The sequence below is a fragment of the Trachypithecus francoisi genome, unplaced genomic scaffold (genome assembly GCF_009764315.1).
Source record: "Trachypithecus francoisi isolate TF-2019V2 unplaced genomic scaffold, Tfra_2.0 Lachesis_group4, whole genome shotgun sequence".
Classification (NCBI taxonomy): domain Eukaryota; kingdom Metazoa; phylum Chordata; class Mammalia; order Primates; family Cercopithecidae; genus Trachypithecus; species Trachypithecus francoisi.
The window spans coordinates 142,598,670-142,617,883 of NW_022681469.1; the positions used below are offsets into that span (position 1 = coordinate 142,598,670).

The 19,214-nt window shown below is 39.4% G+C and overlaps 1 protein-coding gene across 1 annotated transcript in view; it reads left to right on the forward strand.

Moving 5' to 3' along the window:
- The window catches only part of ABCA13 (ATP binding cassette subfamily A member 13), a 503,527-nt gene that overhangs the window by 197,111 nt on the left and 287,202 nt on the right, over positions 1-19,214 (forward strand). The window contains exons 32-35 of the mRNA XM_033192140.1: positions 7,660-7,774; positions 11,952-12,281; positions 14,130-14,199; positions 14,368-14,484. Of these exons, the coding sequence (XP_033048031.1) occupies positions 7,660-7,774; positions 11,952-12,281; positions 14,130-14,199; positions 14,368-14,484 (632 nt within the window). The remainder of the gene's footprint in view (positions 1-7,659; positions 7,775-11,951; positions 12,282-14,129; positions 14,200-14,367; positions 14,485-19,214) is intronic.

Below are 19,214 nucleotides of genomic sequence, written 5' to 3' on the forward strand. Positions count from 1 at the left end.
TCTATCTCCTTCAGTTATGCTCTGATCTTAGTTATTTCTTGCCTTCTGCTAGCTTTTGAATGTGTTTGCTCTTGCTTCTCTAGTTCTTTTAATTGTGATGTTAGGGTGTCAATTTTAGATCTTTCCTGTTTTCTCTTGTGGGCATTTAGTGCTGTAAATTTCCCTCTACACACTGCTTTAAATGTGTCCCAGAGATTCTGGTATGTTGTATCTTTGTTCTCATTGGTTTCAAGGAACATCTTTATTTCTGCCTTCATTTCGTTATGTACCCAGTAGTCATTCAGGAGCAGGTTGTTCAGTTTCCATGTAGTTGAGCAGTTTTGATTGAGTTTCTTAGTCCTGAGTTCTAGTTTGATTGCACTGTGGTCTGAGAGACAATGTGTTATAATTTCTGTTCTTTTACATCTGCTGAGGAGTGCTTTACTTCCAACTATGTGGTCAGTTTTGGAATAAGTGTGATGTGGTGCTGAGAAGAATGCATATTCTGTTGATTTGGGGTGGAGAGTTCTGTAGATGTCTATTAGATCTGCTTGGTGCAGAGTTAAGTTCAATTCCTGGATATCCTTGTTAACTTTCTGTCTCGTTGATCTGTCTAATGTTGACAGTGTGGTGTTAAAGTCTCCCATTATTATTGTATGGGAGTCGATGTCTCTTTGTAAGTCTCTAAGGACTTGCTTTATGAATCTGGGTGCTCCTGTATTGGGTGCATATGTATTTAGGATAGTTAGCTCTTCCTGTTGAATTGATCCCTTTACCATTATGTAATGGCCTTCTTTGTCTCTTTTGATCTTTGATGGTTTAAAGTCTGTTTTATCAGAGACTAGGATTGCAACCCCCGCTTTTTTTTGTTCTCCATTTGCTTGGTAGATCTTCCTCCATCCCTTTGTTTTGAGCCTATGTGTGTCCCTGCATGTGAGATGGGTCTCCTGAATACAGCAAACTAATTGGTCTTGACTCTTTATCCAATTTGTCAGTCTGTGTCTTTTAGTTGGACCGTCTAGTCCATTTACATTTAAGGTTAATATTGTTATGTGTGAACTTGATCCTGTCATTATGACATTAGCTGGTTATTTTGCTCGTTAGTTGATGCAGTTTCTTCCTAGCATCGATGGACTTTACATTTTGGCATGTTTTTGCAATGGCTAGTACCAGCTGTTCCTTTCCATGTTAGTGCTTTCTTTAGGATCTCTTGTAGGGAAGGCCTGGTGGTGACAAAAATCTCTCAGCATTTGCTTGTCTGTAAAGGATTTTATTTCTCCTTCACTTGTGAAACTTAGTTTGGCTGGATATGAAATTCTGGGTTGAAAATTCATTTCTTTAAGAATGTTGAATATTGGCCCCCACTCTCTTCTGGCTTGTAGAGTTTCTGCCGAGAGATCTGCTGTTAGTCTCATGGGCTTCCCTTTGTGGGTAACCCAACCTTTCTCTCTGGCTGCCCTTAACATTTTTTCCTTCATTTCAACTTTGGTGAATCAGACAATTATGTGTCTTGGAGTTGCTCTTCTCAAGGAGTATCTTTGTGGTGTTCTCTGTATTTCCTGAATTTGAATGTTGGCCTGCCTTACTAGGTTGGGGAAGTTCTCCTGGATGATATCCTGGAGAGTGTTTTCCAACTTGGTTCCATTTTCCCCATCACTCTCAGGCACACCAACCAGACATAGATTTGGTCTTTTCCCATAATCCCATATTTCTTGGAGGCTTTGTTCACTTCTTTTTACTCTTTTTTCTCTACACGTCTCTTCTCACTTCATTTCATTCATCTGATCTTCAATCACTGATACTCTTTCTTCCAGATGATTGAGTCAGTTACTGAAGCTTTTGCATTTGTCACATAGTTCTTGTGTCATGATTTTCATCTGTATCAGTTCTTTTAAGGTTTTCTCTGCATTGATTATTCTAGTTATCCATTCATCCATTCTTTTTTCAAGGTTTTTAGTTTCTTTGCGCTGATTGCGTAGTTCTTCCTTTAGCTCTGAGAAGTTTGATTGACTGAAGCCTTCTTCTCTCAACTCGTCAAAGTCATTCTCCATCCAGCTTTGTTCCATTGCTGGCTATGAGCTGCGTTCCTTTGGAGGGGGAGATGAGCTCTGATTTTTTTAATTTCCAGCTTTTCTGCACTGCTTTTTCCCCATCTTTGTGGTTTTATCTGCCTTTGGTCTTTGATGATGGTGACGTACTGATGGGTTTTGGTGTGGGTGTCTTTTCTGTTTGTTAGTTTTCCTTCTAACACTCAGGACCCTCAGCTGCAGGTCTGTTGGGGTTTGCTTGAGGTCCATTCCAGACTCTGTTTGCCTGGGTATCAGCAGCAGAGGCTGCAGATGATAGAATATTGCTGAACAGCGAGTGTTGCTGTCTGATTCTTGCTCTGGAATCTTCATCTCAGGGGTGTACCCAGCCATGTGAGGTGTGAGGTGTCTGTCTGCACCTAGTGGGGGATGTCTCCCAGTTAGGTTACTCAGGGGTCAGGGACCCACTTGAGCAGGCAGTCTGTCCGTTCTCAGATCTCAACCTCCATGCTGGGAGAACCACTGCTCTCTTCAAAGCTGTCAGAGAGGGACTTTTATGTCTGCAGAGGTTTCTGCTGCTTTTTGTTTAGCTATACCCTGTCCCCAGAGGTGGAGTCTACAGAGACAGTCAGGCCTCCTTGAGCTATGGTGGGTTCCACCCAATTCGAGCTTCCTGGCAGCTTTGCTTACCTACTTAAGCCTCAGCAATGGCGGGTGCCCCTCCCCTAGCCTCACTGCCACCTTGTAGTTAGATCTCAGACTGCTGTGCTAGAAATGAGGGAGGCTCTGTGGGTGTGGGACCATCTGGGCCAGGTGTGGGATATAATCTCCTGGTGTGCCGTTTGCTAAGACCCTTGGTAAAGCTCAGTATTAGGGTGGGAGTTACCCAATTTTCCAGGTGTTGTGTGTCTCAATTTCTCTTGGTTAGGAAAAGAAATTCCCTTCCCCCTTGCGCTTCTCCGATGAGGCGATGCCTCACCCTGCTCAGATCTTGCTGGTCGGGATGCACCCGCGGACCAGCATCGACTGTCCGACACACTCCAGTGAGATGAACCTGGTAGCTCAGTTGAAAATGCAGAAATCACCCGTCGCTCACACTGGGAGCTGGAGGCTGAAGCTGTTCCTATTTGGCTATCTTGGGCACCCCCCGCTATTTTTGACTTTTTAATAATAGCTATTCTGACTGGTGTGAGATGGTATCTCACTGTGGTTTTGATTTGCATGTCTTTGGTGATTTTTGATGGGGAGGATTTTTTCATGTTTGTTGGCTGCATGTATGTCTTTTGAGAAGTGCCTGCTCCTGTCTTTTGCCTGCTTTTATTGGGGTATTTGTTTGTTGAATTGTTTAAGTTCCTTATAAGCTGTGGATATTAGACATTTGTTGGATGCATAGTTTGCGAATATTTTCTCCCATCCTGTAGGTTGTCTCTACTCTGTTAATAGTTTCAAAGAGGTGTTTTTTTTTTTTAAAAAAGATAAAATCAACAAATTTTTAGCTAGATTAAGAAGAAAGAGCGAAGACTCAAATTGAATAAAATTGGAAGCACAAAAGGAGACATCATAACTGATACCACAGAAATACAAAGGATCAGTAGTGACTATTATGAATATACATCAACAAATTGCAAAATCTAGAAGAAATGAACAAATTCTTGGATACATACAACCTATCAAGATTGAACAATTAAGAAATAGAAAGCCTGAAAAGACCAATAATGAGTAACAAGATCAAGGCAGTGACAAAGCTATCCAATTTATCATGCAACTTGACACCCACCTAACATAATCTGTTTTGTATATTTTGCCTCTCAGAGTGTGCTGTTTGCTTTTAAGAACTTTTTTTTTTTTTTTTTTTTTTTTTTTAGACAGGGTCTTGTTCTGTCACCCAGGTTGGAGTGTGATGGTACAGTCATGGCTCACTGCAGCCTCAAATTTCCTGGGCTCAAGTGATCTTCCCACCTCAGCCTCCCAAGTAGCTGGGACCACAGGCATGCACCACCACATCTGGCTGATTTCTGGATTTTTTTGAACAGGCAGAGTTTAACCATGTTTCCCAGGCTTGTCTCAAACTCCTGGGCTCAAGTGATCTGCCTGCCTTGGCCTCCCAAAGTGTTGGGGTTACAAGAGTGAGCCACTGCATCCAACCAATAAATGTATTTTCAATGGTGCATTTTGAGATCTGCAGAAGATGGGGTTTTGCTACAGAAATCTTTCCTATTCACATTTTTGTGTAACTCTCACATGAACTTGATTTTTTTAGCACCATTTCAAATGCTTCATGTCTCTTCTAAACATTTATAAAAAATTGAGTATTTGTCTTTTTTTCTTATCTTTTTGATTTTAGACCAATTTTCAGAAGCATATAAGAAATTAGGTAGGTTACATAGCCATGTCTTGTAATCTATCATCTCCAATTTCTTATGCTATTCTGTTTCTACCAAATGACCTCAGTCTGACATGTCTGTGCAGTGTCTGGGTACTCTCTTGTGTCTGAGGTAGGTGCTCCAAGACCTTCAGAGCTAGGTTGATTCATCTCCAAGCCTCTCAAGACTTTCTCCTTTACAAAACTTTAAGGGATCAATAGGATGCACACATGGTACAGAAGTCTGACCTAAGGTAACTTCTGAATCAACAACTTAGAGAAGAATCTTAGATAATGCTTGTGCTTGATACTTATGGACTCTTTCGTAAGATTCAAGTTGCTGCAAGAATAGAGTTCAGTAGTCATCAAGTCCACTACCATTAAGCAAACAAATAGACAAACTTCTTCAACTCTCCAAATAAATTCATTATTAGTTGTCTTTAACTTTACAAGTGATCTAAACTTCCTGTCTGTGGTAAATTGTGTTACTTTGGGATAACAAATGGCATTTGCTGGATAGACAAGTATATGGAGTTTATGGCACTTCCTCTTCATAGACTGCTACCTGCTCTGAGCACTACAAAAAATAATGCTTTTTAAAAAGCCTAGAAAGTCTCGAAACTGGAAATCTAAAAGACTCTGCCTTCTGCAAACAGTCATTGTATAGCATAGAAGTTAACCATATTTAACCTTCCTTCCTTCCTTCCTTCCTTTTTCTTTCTTTCTTTCTTTCTTTCTTTCTTTCTTTCTCTCTCTCTCTCTCTCGCTCGCTCGCTCTTTCTCTCTTTCTCTCTCTCTCTCTCTCTTCCTTTCTTTCTTCTCAACTCACTGCAACCTCTGCCTGCCAGGTTCAAGTGATTCTCCTGCCTCAGCCTTCTGAGTATCTGGGATTACAGGCATGCACCATCACACCCGGCTAATGTTTGTATTTTTAGTAGAGACATGGTTTCACCATGTATTGGCCAGGCTGGTCTCGAACTCCTGATCTCAGGTGATCCAGCTGCCTCGACCTCCCAAAGTGCTGGAATTATAGGAATGACCCACCGCACCCAGCACATATGTAACTTTCAAACATGACCTGCCAAGTTGACAGCTTGTAAAAGTTGCCTTAAGCAGAAAAGTGAATAAAAACAAAGAGGTGAATTTCCTTTTCTTTGTTACACATCCATCTATTTATTAATAAGTATTTGGCTTCCATTATGAGGCAGGCCCTTGCCAGAGCAAGGAGATACAGTGAGAGGTCTTCCTTAAGGAGCTTAGATTTTGCAGACATCAAAATTTTTGAACGTCCTCCATGCTGTCATTAATGCTATGAAGGAGAAGTTCTGGAGGTCCTCTGAGAGGCTACTTGAGCAGGGCAAGTGTCCAATCTGGACATTTTCCTGTCTCCAGGGCCACAGTCTTTGTTGGGGACCCCTTGTTTCTCATCTAGACTGCCGAGTCTGCTGTAGCCTTCTGACCCCTTGCTTCACAGGCTTCCCCACCTGTACCCCATTGTCTACATGGCATTTAGTGGTCTTTTTAAAAACACTGTGCACCTAACTATGCTACCTCTTTGTTTCTCTCTTTCTCTTCCTTTTAAAGTCTTTTCAATGTACTTTCTTGTTCACTGAATAAAATATAGAACTTACCCTGACATGAAAGATCCTTGCATGATCTGTCCTCTGCTCATGCTCTGACCCCATCTGCTGCTGTTGCATGAAGGCCTTGGCTGCTCCTGACCTGTGTTCTGTTTGCTCCAACCTCTGGTCTTGCCCTTTTTTTCCTTTGCCTGGAGCAGTCTCCCTTCGGATACCTGGGTGACTCATTTCTTTACTGCATCTGCTTTCTGCTTGAGTATTTTTTTCCGCTGTCAGCTCAGCTAATCACCCTGTCTGAAATAGCATTCCTTCTCACTTTTGGCTAAGCTGGTTCTTTTTTTCCTCATAGCATTTATCACTACCTGACATTATGCGTCTCTGTTTTAGTCCTTTTTGTGTTGCTATCACAGAATCCCCAAGACTGGGTAGTCTGTAAAGAAAATAAGTTTATTTGGCTCATAATTCTGGCAGGAAGTCCAAGATTAGGCAGCCTGTCTGGTCGGCTTCTGCTGAGGGCGTCATGCCACTTCAACTCATGGCGGGAAGTTTAAGGGGGAGAGGGTGTGTGCTTCATACATGAGAGGCAAACTTGCTTCATAACAGCCAGCTTTCTCAAGAACTAATCCAGTACCCTGGGAACTCACCTTGTCTCATGAGAACTATGTTAATCCATTCACGAGTGTGGAGACCCCATAACCCAAACACCTCTTAAGGCTGCATTACCTCTCAATACCATTACATGGGCAATTAAATTTCAACATGAGTTTTGGCAGAGACAGAACATAGCAATCTGTGTTTATTGGATTATTTTATGTCCCTTTTCACCTTGCCAACATACTAGAATGAAAGATCCTTAATGGCAGGGCTTTTTACTGTTTGGCTCATTCATGTAACACCAGCCCAGTAACATGGCATGTACCTGCGGTTGGTCTCAATGTTGAATAAATAATTATTACATGGATTTAGAGCTCAGAGAGTATGTGGTGGGAAGACAGAGGGTCCGGTTTGAGGTAAGGATGCCTACATTTAAAGGCAGGCAAAAGAGAAATTGCCAAGCTGTGGGTGCAAAGCTGGGAGTTGTTCTGGAAGCGGAGAGGAAAGAGAGGAGAAGGGAATGGCCAAAGTCATCAAACATGTCTGAGAACTCAAGAAGGAAAATGACTGGATAATTCTCATTGGATTTTGAGGCATGACTGTCACTGATGCCCTAGATAAGAGTCATTTCAAGTGTATATTAGAAATGGAGCCCAGTTAGAGTGGGTTGAAATGTGAGTGTTGGGAAAAGAGACAGGAAGACTTTCATTTGCCAATTTTCAAGTATTTTGTAGATGATAATCTATGATCAATTAATATCAATAATTGAAGATAGATAATGGTCCCAACTAAGTTGAGGAAATAGTAGGCATGGATTAATGACCTGCTTTGCTCCAACCTGCTCTGCCTATGGCAAGTGTCACAGAGTATTGTGGTTGGGCTGTGGCTCTCTGAGAGACCTTGAACCAGTTGTGTCTCCTTCATGAGTTCCTTCATGATTGCACACCTACAAAATCAGCACACCAATCATGGCCCTCCTACCTAAGTCATAGGCATGTAGAAATGACCAAAGGAGACATCGCTCCTGAAAGTGCTTTGTAACTTGAAAGAAAAATGTAAAATAATAGTAGAGTCATTTTGCTTGCCTCCGGATGCTGACTAAATTATCCCCTTACAGATTCCTGAACAACGTTGGTTTCTTTTTTCCACTGATAATGATGCTGACGTGGATGGTGTCTGTGGTCAGCATGGTCAGAAAATTGGTGTATGAGCAGGAGATCCAGATAGAAGAGGTAAATATCCTTAAACCTCGCCTAGGAGACAAAGATGGGGAAGCTGGGGACTTTGGAAATGGATCTTGTCCCATAACTAACCTGAGCCTCTCTATTTTGCTTCCCTCTCCTCTGCTGGGGTTCTGGTGTACAAAATAGCTGAGTCCTTGTTCCAGAAAGATGATTTTATGTTGAAGTCTGAAGCAATGCCAGACTTTAACTGATATTTTCCATTGACGTGAAAGAAAGTCAAAGAATAGCCATACGAGATTGCAAGAACAAAGCCAATGTTCCTCATTCAGCAACTTTTTTCAAACCCAGAAAAACATAGCAGCAGACTTCCCATCTTAATTTATGCTTAGAATTTTTTTATGTAGAGGCCTTGCTATTTTTGTTATAATACTGTTATAAAACTTGAAACTATCATAACTTAATTTTTTTTATTTCCATAGGTTTCTTGGGGAACAGGGGGTGTTTGGTTACATGAATAAGTTATTCAGTAGTGATTTCTGAGATTTTGGTGCACCCATCACCGGAGCAGTGTTCCTGATACCCAATGTATAGTCTTTTATCAGTCACCACCCCAACCCTTTACCCTGAGTCCCCAAAGTCCAATGAATCATTCTTATGCCTTCGTGTATCATAGCTCAGCTCCCACATGTGAGTGAGAACATGTGATGTTTGGTTTTGCATTCCTGAGTTACTTCACTTAGAATAATAGTCTCAAATTCCATCCAGGTTGCTCTGTATGCTATTATTTCATTCCTTTATATGGCTGGGTAGTATTCCATGGTGTGTGTGTGTGTGTGTGTGTGTGTGTGTGTGTATGTGTGTATATACTTTCTCTTTGTTAACTCATTGATTGATGGGCACTGGGTTGGTCCCCTATTTTTGTAATTGTGAATTGTGCTGCTATAAACATATGTGTGCAACTACCTTTTTCATATAATGACTTCTTTTCCTCTGGGTGGATACCCAAGAGTGGGATTGCTGGTTCAAATGGTAGATCTACTTTGAGTTCTTTAAGGAATCTCTACACTGTTTTCCATAATGGTTGTACTAGTTTACATTCCCATGAACAGTGTAAAAGTATTCCTTTTTTACCGCATCCATGTGAACATCGATTTTTTTTGATTTTTTTTAATTATAGTCATTCTTACAGGAGTAGAGTGATATTACACTGTGGTTTTGATTTGCATTTCCCTGATAATTAGTGATGATGAGTATGTTTCCATATGTTTGTTGGCATGTATCTATCTTCTTTTGAGAACTGTCTATTCATGTCCTTAGCCCACTTTTTGATGAGACTGTTCGTTTTTTTCTTGCAGTTCTTTGTAGATTCTGGATATTAGTCCTTTGTTGGATATATAGATTGTGAAGATTTTCTCCCGCTCTGTGGGTTGTCTATTTACTCTGCTGATTATTTCTTTTGCTGTGCAGAAGCCATTTAGTTTAATTAAGTCCCATTTATTTATCTTTGTTTTCATTGCATTTGCTTTTGGGTTCTTGGTCATGAAGTATTTGTAGGGTTTTTCTGATGTTATTTTTCTAGACTCTTTATGGTTTCAGGACTTAGATTTAAGTCTTTTATCCACCTTGAGTTGATTTTTGTATAAGGTGAGAGATGAGGATCCAGTTTCATTCTTCTACTTGTGGGTTGCCAATTATCCCAACATCATTTATTGAATAGGATGTCCTTTCCCCACTTTATGTTTTTGTTTGCTTTGTTGAAGATCAGTTGGCTATAAGCATTTGGGTTTATTTCTGGGTTCTCTATTCTGTTCCATTGGTCTATGTGCCTATTTTTATACCAGTACCATGCTATTTTGGTGACTATGTCCTTATAGTATAATTTAAAGTCGGGTAATGTGATGCCTCCAGATTTGTTCTTTTTGCTTAGTCTTGCTTTGACTGTGTGGGTTATTTTTTTGGTTCCATATGAAAGTCAGGATTGTTTTTTCTAGTTCTGTGAGGAGTAATGGTGGTATTTTGATGGGAATTGCATTGGATTGCAGGTTGCTTTTGGCAATATGGTCATTTTCACGATATTCGTTCTACCCAAGCATGAGCACAGCATGTGTTTCCTTTGTTTGTGTCGTCTATGATTTCTTTTAACAGTATTTTGTAGTTTTCCTTGTAGAGGTGGTTCACCTCCTTGTTTAGGTATATTCCTAAGTATTTTATTTTATTTCTTGTAGCTATTGTGAAAGGGGTTGAATTCTTGATTTGATTCTCGGCTTGGTCACTGTTGGTGTATAGCAGAGCTACTGATTTGTGTACGTGAATTTTGTATCCTGAAACTTTGCTGAATTTACTTGTCAGTTCTAGGAGATTTTTGGCTGAGTCTTTAGGGTTTTCTAGGTATATGATATTATCATCAACAAACATCAACAGTTTGACTTCCTCTCTACTGATTTGGATGCCCTTCATTTCTTTATCTTGTCTGATTGCTCTGACTAGGACTTCCAGTACTATGTTGAATAGTAGTGGTGAAAGTGGGCATCCTTATCTTGTTCCAGTTCTCAGAGGAAATGCTTTCAACTTTTCCTTGTTCAATACAATATTGGCTGTGGGTTTGTCATATATAGCTCAGACCATAGTAGAATAAAATTGGAAATAAACTACAAAAGGAACCCTCAAAACCATGCAAATACATGGAAATTAAATAACATGCTCCTGAATGATCATTGGGTCAAGAATGAAATAAAGATGGAAATTAACTGAACTGAATGATAATAGTGATACAGCCTATCAAAACCTTTGGGATATGGCAAAAGTGATGCTAAGAGGAAAGTTCACAATATTAAATGCCTACATCAAAAAGTCTGAAAGAGCAAAAATAGACAACCTAGGGTCACACCTCATGGAACTGGAGAAACAAGAACAATGGAAACCCAAACCTAGCAGAAGAAAAGAAATAACAAAGATGAGAAAATAGCTAAATGAAATTGAAACCAAAAATACTTTTAAGTCTTTACTCCATCTTGAGTCAAGTTTTGTATAAGGTGTAAGGAAGGGGTCCAGTTTCAATTTTCTGCATATGGCTACCAGTTTTCTCAGTACCATTTATTAAATAGGGAACCCTTTCCCCATTGTTTATTTTTGTCAGATTTGTCAAAGATCAGATGGTCATAGATGTGTGGTCTTATTTCTGAGATCTGTATGTTTATGGTTTATGTGTCTGCTTTTATTCCAGTACCATGATGTTTTGGTTACCGTAGCTTTGTAGTATAGGTCAAAGTCAGGTAGTGTGATGCTTCCAGCATTGTTTTTTTGTCTTAGGGTTGTCTTGACTCTCTTTTTTAAATTTTGGTTCCATATGAATTTTAAAGTAGATTTATCTAATTCTGTGAAGAATGCCAATGGTAGTTTAATGGGAATAGCATTCAATCTCTAAATTACTTAGAGCAGTATGACCATTTTAATGATATTGATTCTTCCTATCCATGAGCACGGAATGTTTTTCTATTTGTTTGTGTCCTCTCTTATTTCCTTGAGCAGTGGTTTATAGTTCTCCTTGTAGAGGTCCTTCGCTTCCCTTGTTAGCTGTATTCCTAGACATTTTATTCTCTTTGTGGCAATTGTAAATGGGAGTTCATTTATGATTTGGCTGTCTGCTTGTTTCCTGTTGGTGTATAGGAATGCTTGTGATTTTTGAACATTGATTTTGTGTCCTGAGACTTTGCTGAAGTTGCTTATTAGCTTAGGTAGCTTTTGGGCTGAGATAATGGGGTTTTCTAGATATAGGATCATGTCATCTGCAAACAGAGACAGTTTGACTTCCTCTCTTCCTATTTGAATATGCTTTATTTCTTTCTCTTACCTGTTTGGCCTGGACAGAACTTCCAATACAATGTTGAATAGGAGTGACGAGAGAGGGCATCCTTGTCTTGTGCCAGTTTTTAAGGGGAATGCTTCCAGCTTTTATCCGTTCAGTATGATATTGGCTATGGGTTTGTCATAAATGGCTCTGTTTTAAACATTTAACTTAATTTTAAGTTCCAGGATACAAGTGCTCATGAAAATCAAATACCAAGCTTGAGGAGGCAATGTCCTTTCCAGGGCCCTTCAAAGGGCGGTATTTGCAAGCAAGCAGATTTACCTTTCCACTGGTCCATCTTCTTTCTCCTACTATCTGATTTGTTCTTCCTCAAGTATGCATTCTGTGGTAACCTTGGGTTTTTTCTCGTTTTGATAGTATCTGCGGATGATGGGAGTGCATCCAATGACCCATTTCCTGGCCTGGTTCCTGGAGAACATGGCTGTGTTGACCATAAGCAGTGCTGCTCTGGCCATCATTCTGAAAACAAGTGGCATCTTTGCACACAGCAATGCCTTTATTATTTTCCTCTTTCTCTTGGATTTTGGGATGTCAGTCGTCATGCTGAGCTACCTCTTGAGTGCATTTTTCAACCAAGCTAATACAGCAGCCCTTTGCACCAGCCTGGTGTACATGATCAGCTTTCTGCCCTACATAGTTCTATTGGTTCTACATAACCAATTAAGTTTTGTCATTCAGACATTTCTGGTAAGTAAGTTGTTTTGTAAAAATACAAAATAAAACAAAACTGCAATATATCTAACAAAACAAAACCAACCACCCTCACCTTTTCAATTTGTCATATTCATATCTACATGGGTTTTCTGATATCTGCTTTTTAAAATCTTACCCACAAATGTAAACCATTGAAACTGCAGTGTTTTTGCTGGACAGCAGCCCATTAAGAATGTCCAGTTTTTATGTAACAGAGACTTTCTGCAGACTCTGGAAAATAAGCAGCATTCTTAAGGAAACATATAACTTTGTTTTCTCTTTCTTTCATGCATGGAAAATAATAGATTTCTAAAGATATTTTAGAAGTAAAAAATCAGCATTTTTTCTTGGAGCATTATGAATTACATCACATTGAGTAGAAAAATCTCTCCGTTAGTAATGTCAGAGTCACTCATCCATTTAAAATGTACTTCCTAAAAAAGTATGATAACACTTTCAGGTCTGTGACATCAAATACGTAGAACGTAAAAAACATATTCATTATTTTATGACAATTGCTGGCAAGCATAGTGCCTGAAACATAGTAGGAACTCAATCAAAGCGAGGGTGAACCATCCTTATTAAAATGATCTCTTCAGAGAGCCAGTGGCATCACTGTAAACACTTGCACTGTGCTCAAGACTATTCTCTCCAGCAGGTCAAGTGACTTCCTAAAATTGCAGTCTGTTGAGAGATATGACAGTCTTAACAGAGACTTTGGGGAGATGTCAAGGAGACCTAGATGACAGGGCTGCTCAGGGGTATTTAAAGGCCCTTAAAAGTCCTTTTGTCCAGCACAGGATTCATGAAAGCCCCAGTGCTTCACTCACTTATTGGGAGCAGAACACCTTCTCTGCTCGTTTAGGGCCTAGAGTAAAATATTTATATGAAAGCCAACTGATGTTTCTTCAACTTCAATAAATGATTCAAAGCTCTCTGGTTTCTACTAGCCATATACACACAACATAGATACACATGCAGAATGAAAAAGTGGTTATATTCCATCAGTGTTTTATCTATTGATATGTGTTCATCGGTGTTGATTGGCTTATGTCACATTTGTAAAAATTCATAACCAATAATTTCTTGTTAGTGTTAAGTAGATGTTTTCAGAATAATTAACATAAGTGGGACCATTCACGGTCCCTCCCCATATACTCCTTGTACATAGAAAAGGAGTCATCCATGATCTGACCTAATTTTCAAATGGTGGTGTTTTTAATTTTACCTCGGTTCTTATATTTGTGGGTTCTATGCATATAAAATTTGATTTTCTTTTTATATATTCAAATGCTTTTTAGCAAATAAAAAATATCTAACTCTGGTATATTATATTTTTTAATGTAAGATATTTTTTTCAATGGGGTTTCTTTCTAACATAAGACCTCTCCACTGAGATAAAATAACATTTTTCTTCAATACGCCTTATTTCTAGTGTAGAATAGTATATGTATTCCATCAGACAGCCTGCAATGTGCTCCAGGGCATTCACTTAATAATAAAAAATAGTAAATTGCTCTATTCCATTTTTCACTGTTTTGTGTTACACATTTCTGTGTATGATGCATTGGATTTATGACACTTTAAGCATCTCAGTAAAGAGAAATAATTCCTTTTAACGTTAAAAACTAGCTTGTTATCATGCTTTTCAGAGTGGACTGACATTCTACTAAGTTTTTCAGATTAAAATATTTAAATGACTTCCTGAAACGGTGGTTGGGCGTCATCAGAATGAAAAGTTGTTACGACTTCTCTCTTTGAGTTAAGTGTTGTGGATATTCTGTGGTCCCAATCAAACACTAACGTGCAGTTTTTCTTTTCACTCCATCAATCTGTGGGCAGTGCCTTCTCTCCACAACTGCCTTTGGACAAGGAGTATTTTTTATTACATTCCTGGAAGGACAAGAGACAGGTAAGAGCATGCATGTGTAAAAAGTAACTCTCAGTGAATCACCTTTTTGGAAATTAATAGTTATATTGCAAGTGATCCAGTAGGAAGTCTTCATTATCAAGTACAGCATTCAGAATGAGATTCGGATATCTGGTTTCACTGTTGTATACACCTCCCACTGTCTGGTAGCCCCAGTTTTGAGAACATTCAAGAATAATCATGGCATCCCTTGCTTCAGACACTATCCAGGTCAACCACTCAGCCAATGCTCGGGTCTTCCTTATACCACCCCTGACGTCGGGTCAGGTGAGTGACCTTCTGAACCTTCCAAGAGTAGGGTATGCAAATGTGTCCATCTGTTAGATCAGGGGTCCCCAACCCTTGGGCCATGGAGCAGTCCATGGCCTGTTGGGAACTGAGCCTTACAGCAGGAGGTGAGCAGCAGGCAAGGGAGAGAAGCTTCGTCTGTATTTACAGGCACTCTCCATTGCTCACGTTATTGCCTGAGCTCCATCTCCTGTCAGGTCAGTGGGGGCATTAGATTCTCACAGGAGCCTGAACGTTATGTGAACTGTGCATGCAAAGGTTCATATAGGTGTATGTGTCACAAAGGTTCACAAACATGCAATAGCTTGCATGTTCCTTATGAGAATTTAATGCCTGATGATCTGTCACTGTCTCGCATCACCCCCAGATGGGACCGTCTAGTTGCAGGAAAACAAGCTCAGGGCTCCCACTGGTTCTACATTATGGTGAATTGTGTAATTATTTTATTATATATTGCAGTGTAATAATAATAGAAAAAAATGTACAATAAATGTAATGCACTTGAATCATCCTGGAACCATCCTCTATCCCCTAGTCTGTGGAAAAATTGTCTTCCACGAAACTGGTCCCTGGTACCAAAAAGGATAGTACCACTGTGTTAGATGATTGTTGACCTGGGACCTGTCTTCCTAGATCCTCTATCCGTGTTTTCTAGTTTCTCCTTTCTAATTATTCCTTTTACGTGACAACCATCCACATATTTGTTGGCTCTCATCTTTACTCTTAGATTTACTAGATCGTTCCTGAAGATCAGGATCCAGAAATAAATCTAACCAGTATAAAATAGAGTGCAATTATCTCATACCAATGCAGCCTAAAATGATTTTCTAAAAATCTGTTGGCAGCATTTTTTGCTTATATTGAGAATTTGACAACCAAAATTCTAAACCAGAACGTACATGTATTTCATAGATATTAGTGTGGTTTTGCGGGGGGAGGGAGTGTTTTTGTAAACAGAGGTAAAACACATGCTATAAGTAAAATTTGACTCTAGCTATTGTTGCATTAGCCAGTTAATTTGTACTGGTCTTTGAGTTCTTAGAGTTTTTCAGTAAGATATATTAAAATGTTCTTTTACAGATGAGTAATCCTGAATGATTTCTTCTAACTAATCTTTAGAATAAATTGAATTAAGATGATAGAAACAAAAAATGGTCACTGTTAGACCATTTGAATGTTTTGGTCTAAATTCCAAGCACACAATGATTAAAAATATATATTTTATTGAACTGTAGCCTGGTACCATAGGGAAATTTAGAAAGGTGAATATTTTTCTTAAATTATATGTTAATCCAGAAATAAATCACAAACATATTATAAGAAAATAATAATTCTTTCCCACCCTAGTTCTTATATATCCTATTTATGTATTTTCCAAGAGCACAGAGACTTACACAGTTTAGAATTTGGGTTCTCAAGGAGATTAAAAAAATTTTTTTTTGAATGCTTATTTTCCTTAAATACAAAGTCCTTTCTACTCAGTAAATAAAACTAGATATGAGTAAGGTGACCTTTAAGACTTTTTAGGCCAGGCGCGGTGGCTCAAGCCTGTAATCCCAGCACTTTGGGAGGCCGAGAAGGGCGGATCACAAGGTCAGGAGGTCGAGACCATCCTGGCTAACCCGGTGAAACCCCGTCTCTACTAAAAAATATAAAAAACTAGCCGGGCGAGGTGGCGGGCGCTTGTAGTCCCAGCTACTCGGGAGGCTGAGGCAGGAGAATGGCATAAAACCCGGGAGGCGGAGCTTGCAGTGAGCTGAGATCCGGCCATTGCACTCCAGCCTGGGCAAGAGCGAGACTCCGTCTCAAAAAAAAAAAAAAAAGACTTTTTAAAGTATTAGATATTAAAATGTAGTTAATGATCATCCCACCTAGTATCATCGAAATAGGTGTAAGATTGCACTTAAAAGGAGCTGTACATTTTTGAGAAAAAATGTGATGCTTTTGTTTCCTGAGTGGAAGGTGAAAGGCCACGTGAGGGGTTAGCCAGGATGAAATGAGCATGAAAACTCACCAGGCCCACCAATCAGCTCCCAACAAGTGGATTTCAGTCTGCACAGAAAATATCCTGGTTTCCTAGGTAGAGTGTTTCCCAACACGCATGAGGGGTGAGGGCAAGAGAGCCTGGGGGCCCGTGGTGCTGCAGCCTTCCAGACAGCAAAGAGGTCGGGGGGGTGGGGGTCAGGGTGCTCAGAGTGCCTTGGGCAGAAAGTCACTCCTAGTGGGGGTCTAGGGGCCAAGCGCTCAGCCAGCGGCAGTTCGGCAGGTGGCAGGACCTGGGGAGAAGCAGGCAGAGCCTAAAGGCAGCTAGACAGTGTGGGCTGGGAGTGAGGGGCCATGTCCAACCACAGGGCTTTCAGTGTTGTCACAGGTATGGGGTTTCCCAAATGTGGCGCACTTTTTTCCTGGTATGGCAGGCATGCCCCAGAGGTCTGGAGGACAAGTATATCAATGGCAAAAAAAAAAAAAAAAAAAAAAAAAAAAAAAAGCCACGAATGGTAATGGGTTTTCCTAGCTGTTTTGGAGGAAAAGAGGCATGCATACTTTATCTTTTTGGTTCAGGTCCAAAAGAGCAGCAATAACACTTTAAAATTATTTATTTAATTTTTAGAGATAACACTTTAATGGTGGTGTATTTTCTTGCTGAAATTACTTGCAACTCTGGTTCTATGCTTTTCAAAGCAAATAGCATCTAACTAAATTGAAATTAAAAATGTAAAAAAAAGATTCTAATCTTATACAAATGAAAATGGAGGGATAGAAGGAAAACAAACGCTGTTCATTCTGTTTGTGAAAGCACATTCCAGACTTGGAGAGCTCATGAATCATTTAGGGATGGGTAAACATAAAAATAATATGGGTCACTGAAAAGATCATTTTACACAAAAGTAGGAATATATGGCCCTCAAGAGGTAGAGAGAAAACATAAATTGGAAACCTGATTTATTTAGGAAAAACTTAGACTGCATCGTCTTGGTACTTTGAATAAAATTTAAGAAAATAAAACTTAAGAAATAAGATTCTAGGAAATAAGAGATAAAAAAAAAAAATGAGTTGAGAAGGCCAAGGGTTAGGAAATTGGATGAGAAGCAATTGACTATTGAGAAGAAGCAAAAATAACATAAGAAAGTAATGTTACAAAATACATCTGTGATGTCAATTTAAAATACAAAAGACCAGCAAAAAAAGTCTACTCTCTGCAATGTTGAGATGAAGATAAAATGTGTCCTGGGACCCAGAATGATCTGATTTCTCCCTCAACCATCAGCATCTAAGGCAAGAGGCTCCTAGGGGTAGTATTTTTCTACATTATAATAAAGCAAAGGAACATTGTATTCAGCTGAGACTTTCGCTCTGAATCCCACTGTGGAATTCTAAATTGAAAAGTTTTAAAAGAGACTGAGCCTTGAGGTGGATGTCTGTTGTGCAGAGGGTTCACTGTCTAGGTCATATTTGAAGGGAAGAAAAGAGAATTGGGGGTACACTCATGGAAGAAGGTAATTGAACTCAGAAAAGCTGAGTGATGGTGAGAATGTCCCCACCAGTGGGACAGTATTGAGTCATTCCCTATCCTGTGGGTCAGGGGATGTTCGGCTAAGCTGGTGGCTTTTAAGAAGAAATTCTTTCTAAAAGTTCAGTGAGGTTAACTTGAGGCTCAGAAGAAATTTTAAGAAATCGTTTTCCTCAGCGGGCCAGGAGATTCAAATACTGGATTTGGTAATCTTTTGTAAGTACCTTGGCCATCTGAACCATGCCACATTTGGAACTCACGTATATTCGACTGGGGAAACCATCATCTTCTATTCCCTCTTTCAGCTCCTCCTGTCCTTCCATTTTTTCAGACTCCTAATTCCCTGCACTCCCATTAGGTTAAGGTTAAACCAACAATCCACTATCTTCATATACTCACGCCACAATCTTGCAGTCTCACAATATGGCTCATGATTAACATCTACCCAATATGTTAAATACTTGAGCTACTTCAGAATCAGCTCTTACCCTACCACATCCAACTGGAGAAAAAGATCTGATTTTACTTCGCAAGTCTCCCTTAAGTTCACTCGGATGTACCTTTTCTAGGGAATGTCTCCATGTTTTCATCAGGCCATACAAAGTGTTCTGTGACCTCTAATGAGTTACGATTCCCAGCTACACTGGATCCTACACCCTGCAAAGGGAAGCAAATGCAGGAGGACCTCGATCCACCTCTGAATGGCAGACACTCATTTCAACATTTTGTTTAGTGAATTTAGAGTGGTGGGTTTTATATTTTCTCTTTGTGATTGTAACACTAATTTTACCTACCAGCTAGTTAGGAAAAAAGATCAGAGTCTATTACAGAATTAAAAAAAAATCAAAGCTCGAACATATTTATAACACATTTTTTAAAATACTAAGGCATAGAGCTGAATAAATATGTCAATAAAGATTTTTGAATTTATCACAAAATTCAGATTATTTTATTTCGAAAGCTAAAAATAAGAGTTGGCAATTTGCATATTCCCAAATTGCACGAAGTATTTATTTTCCACTTTGACAAAGTCTGCCGATAATAACAAGGAATAAAATTGCCAGACACTATTGATGGGCTTTCAGATCCATAAAGAGGGTTATAATTTCTAGGAGCTCTCAGACCCAATACCTTCTTTTTAAGACAAATATTTTATATTACCTCCTTTACTCTCTTGAAATGAAACTTATAGATAATG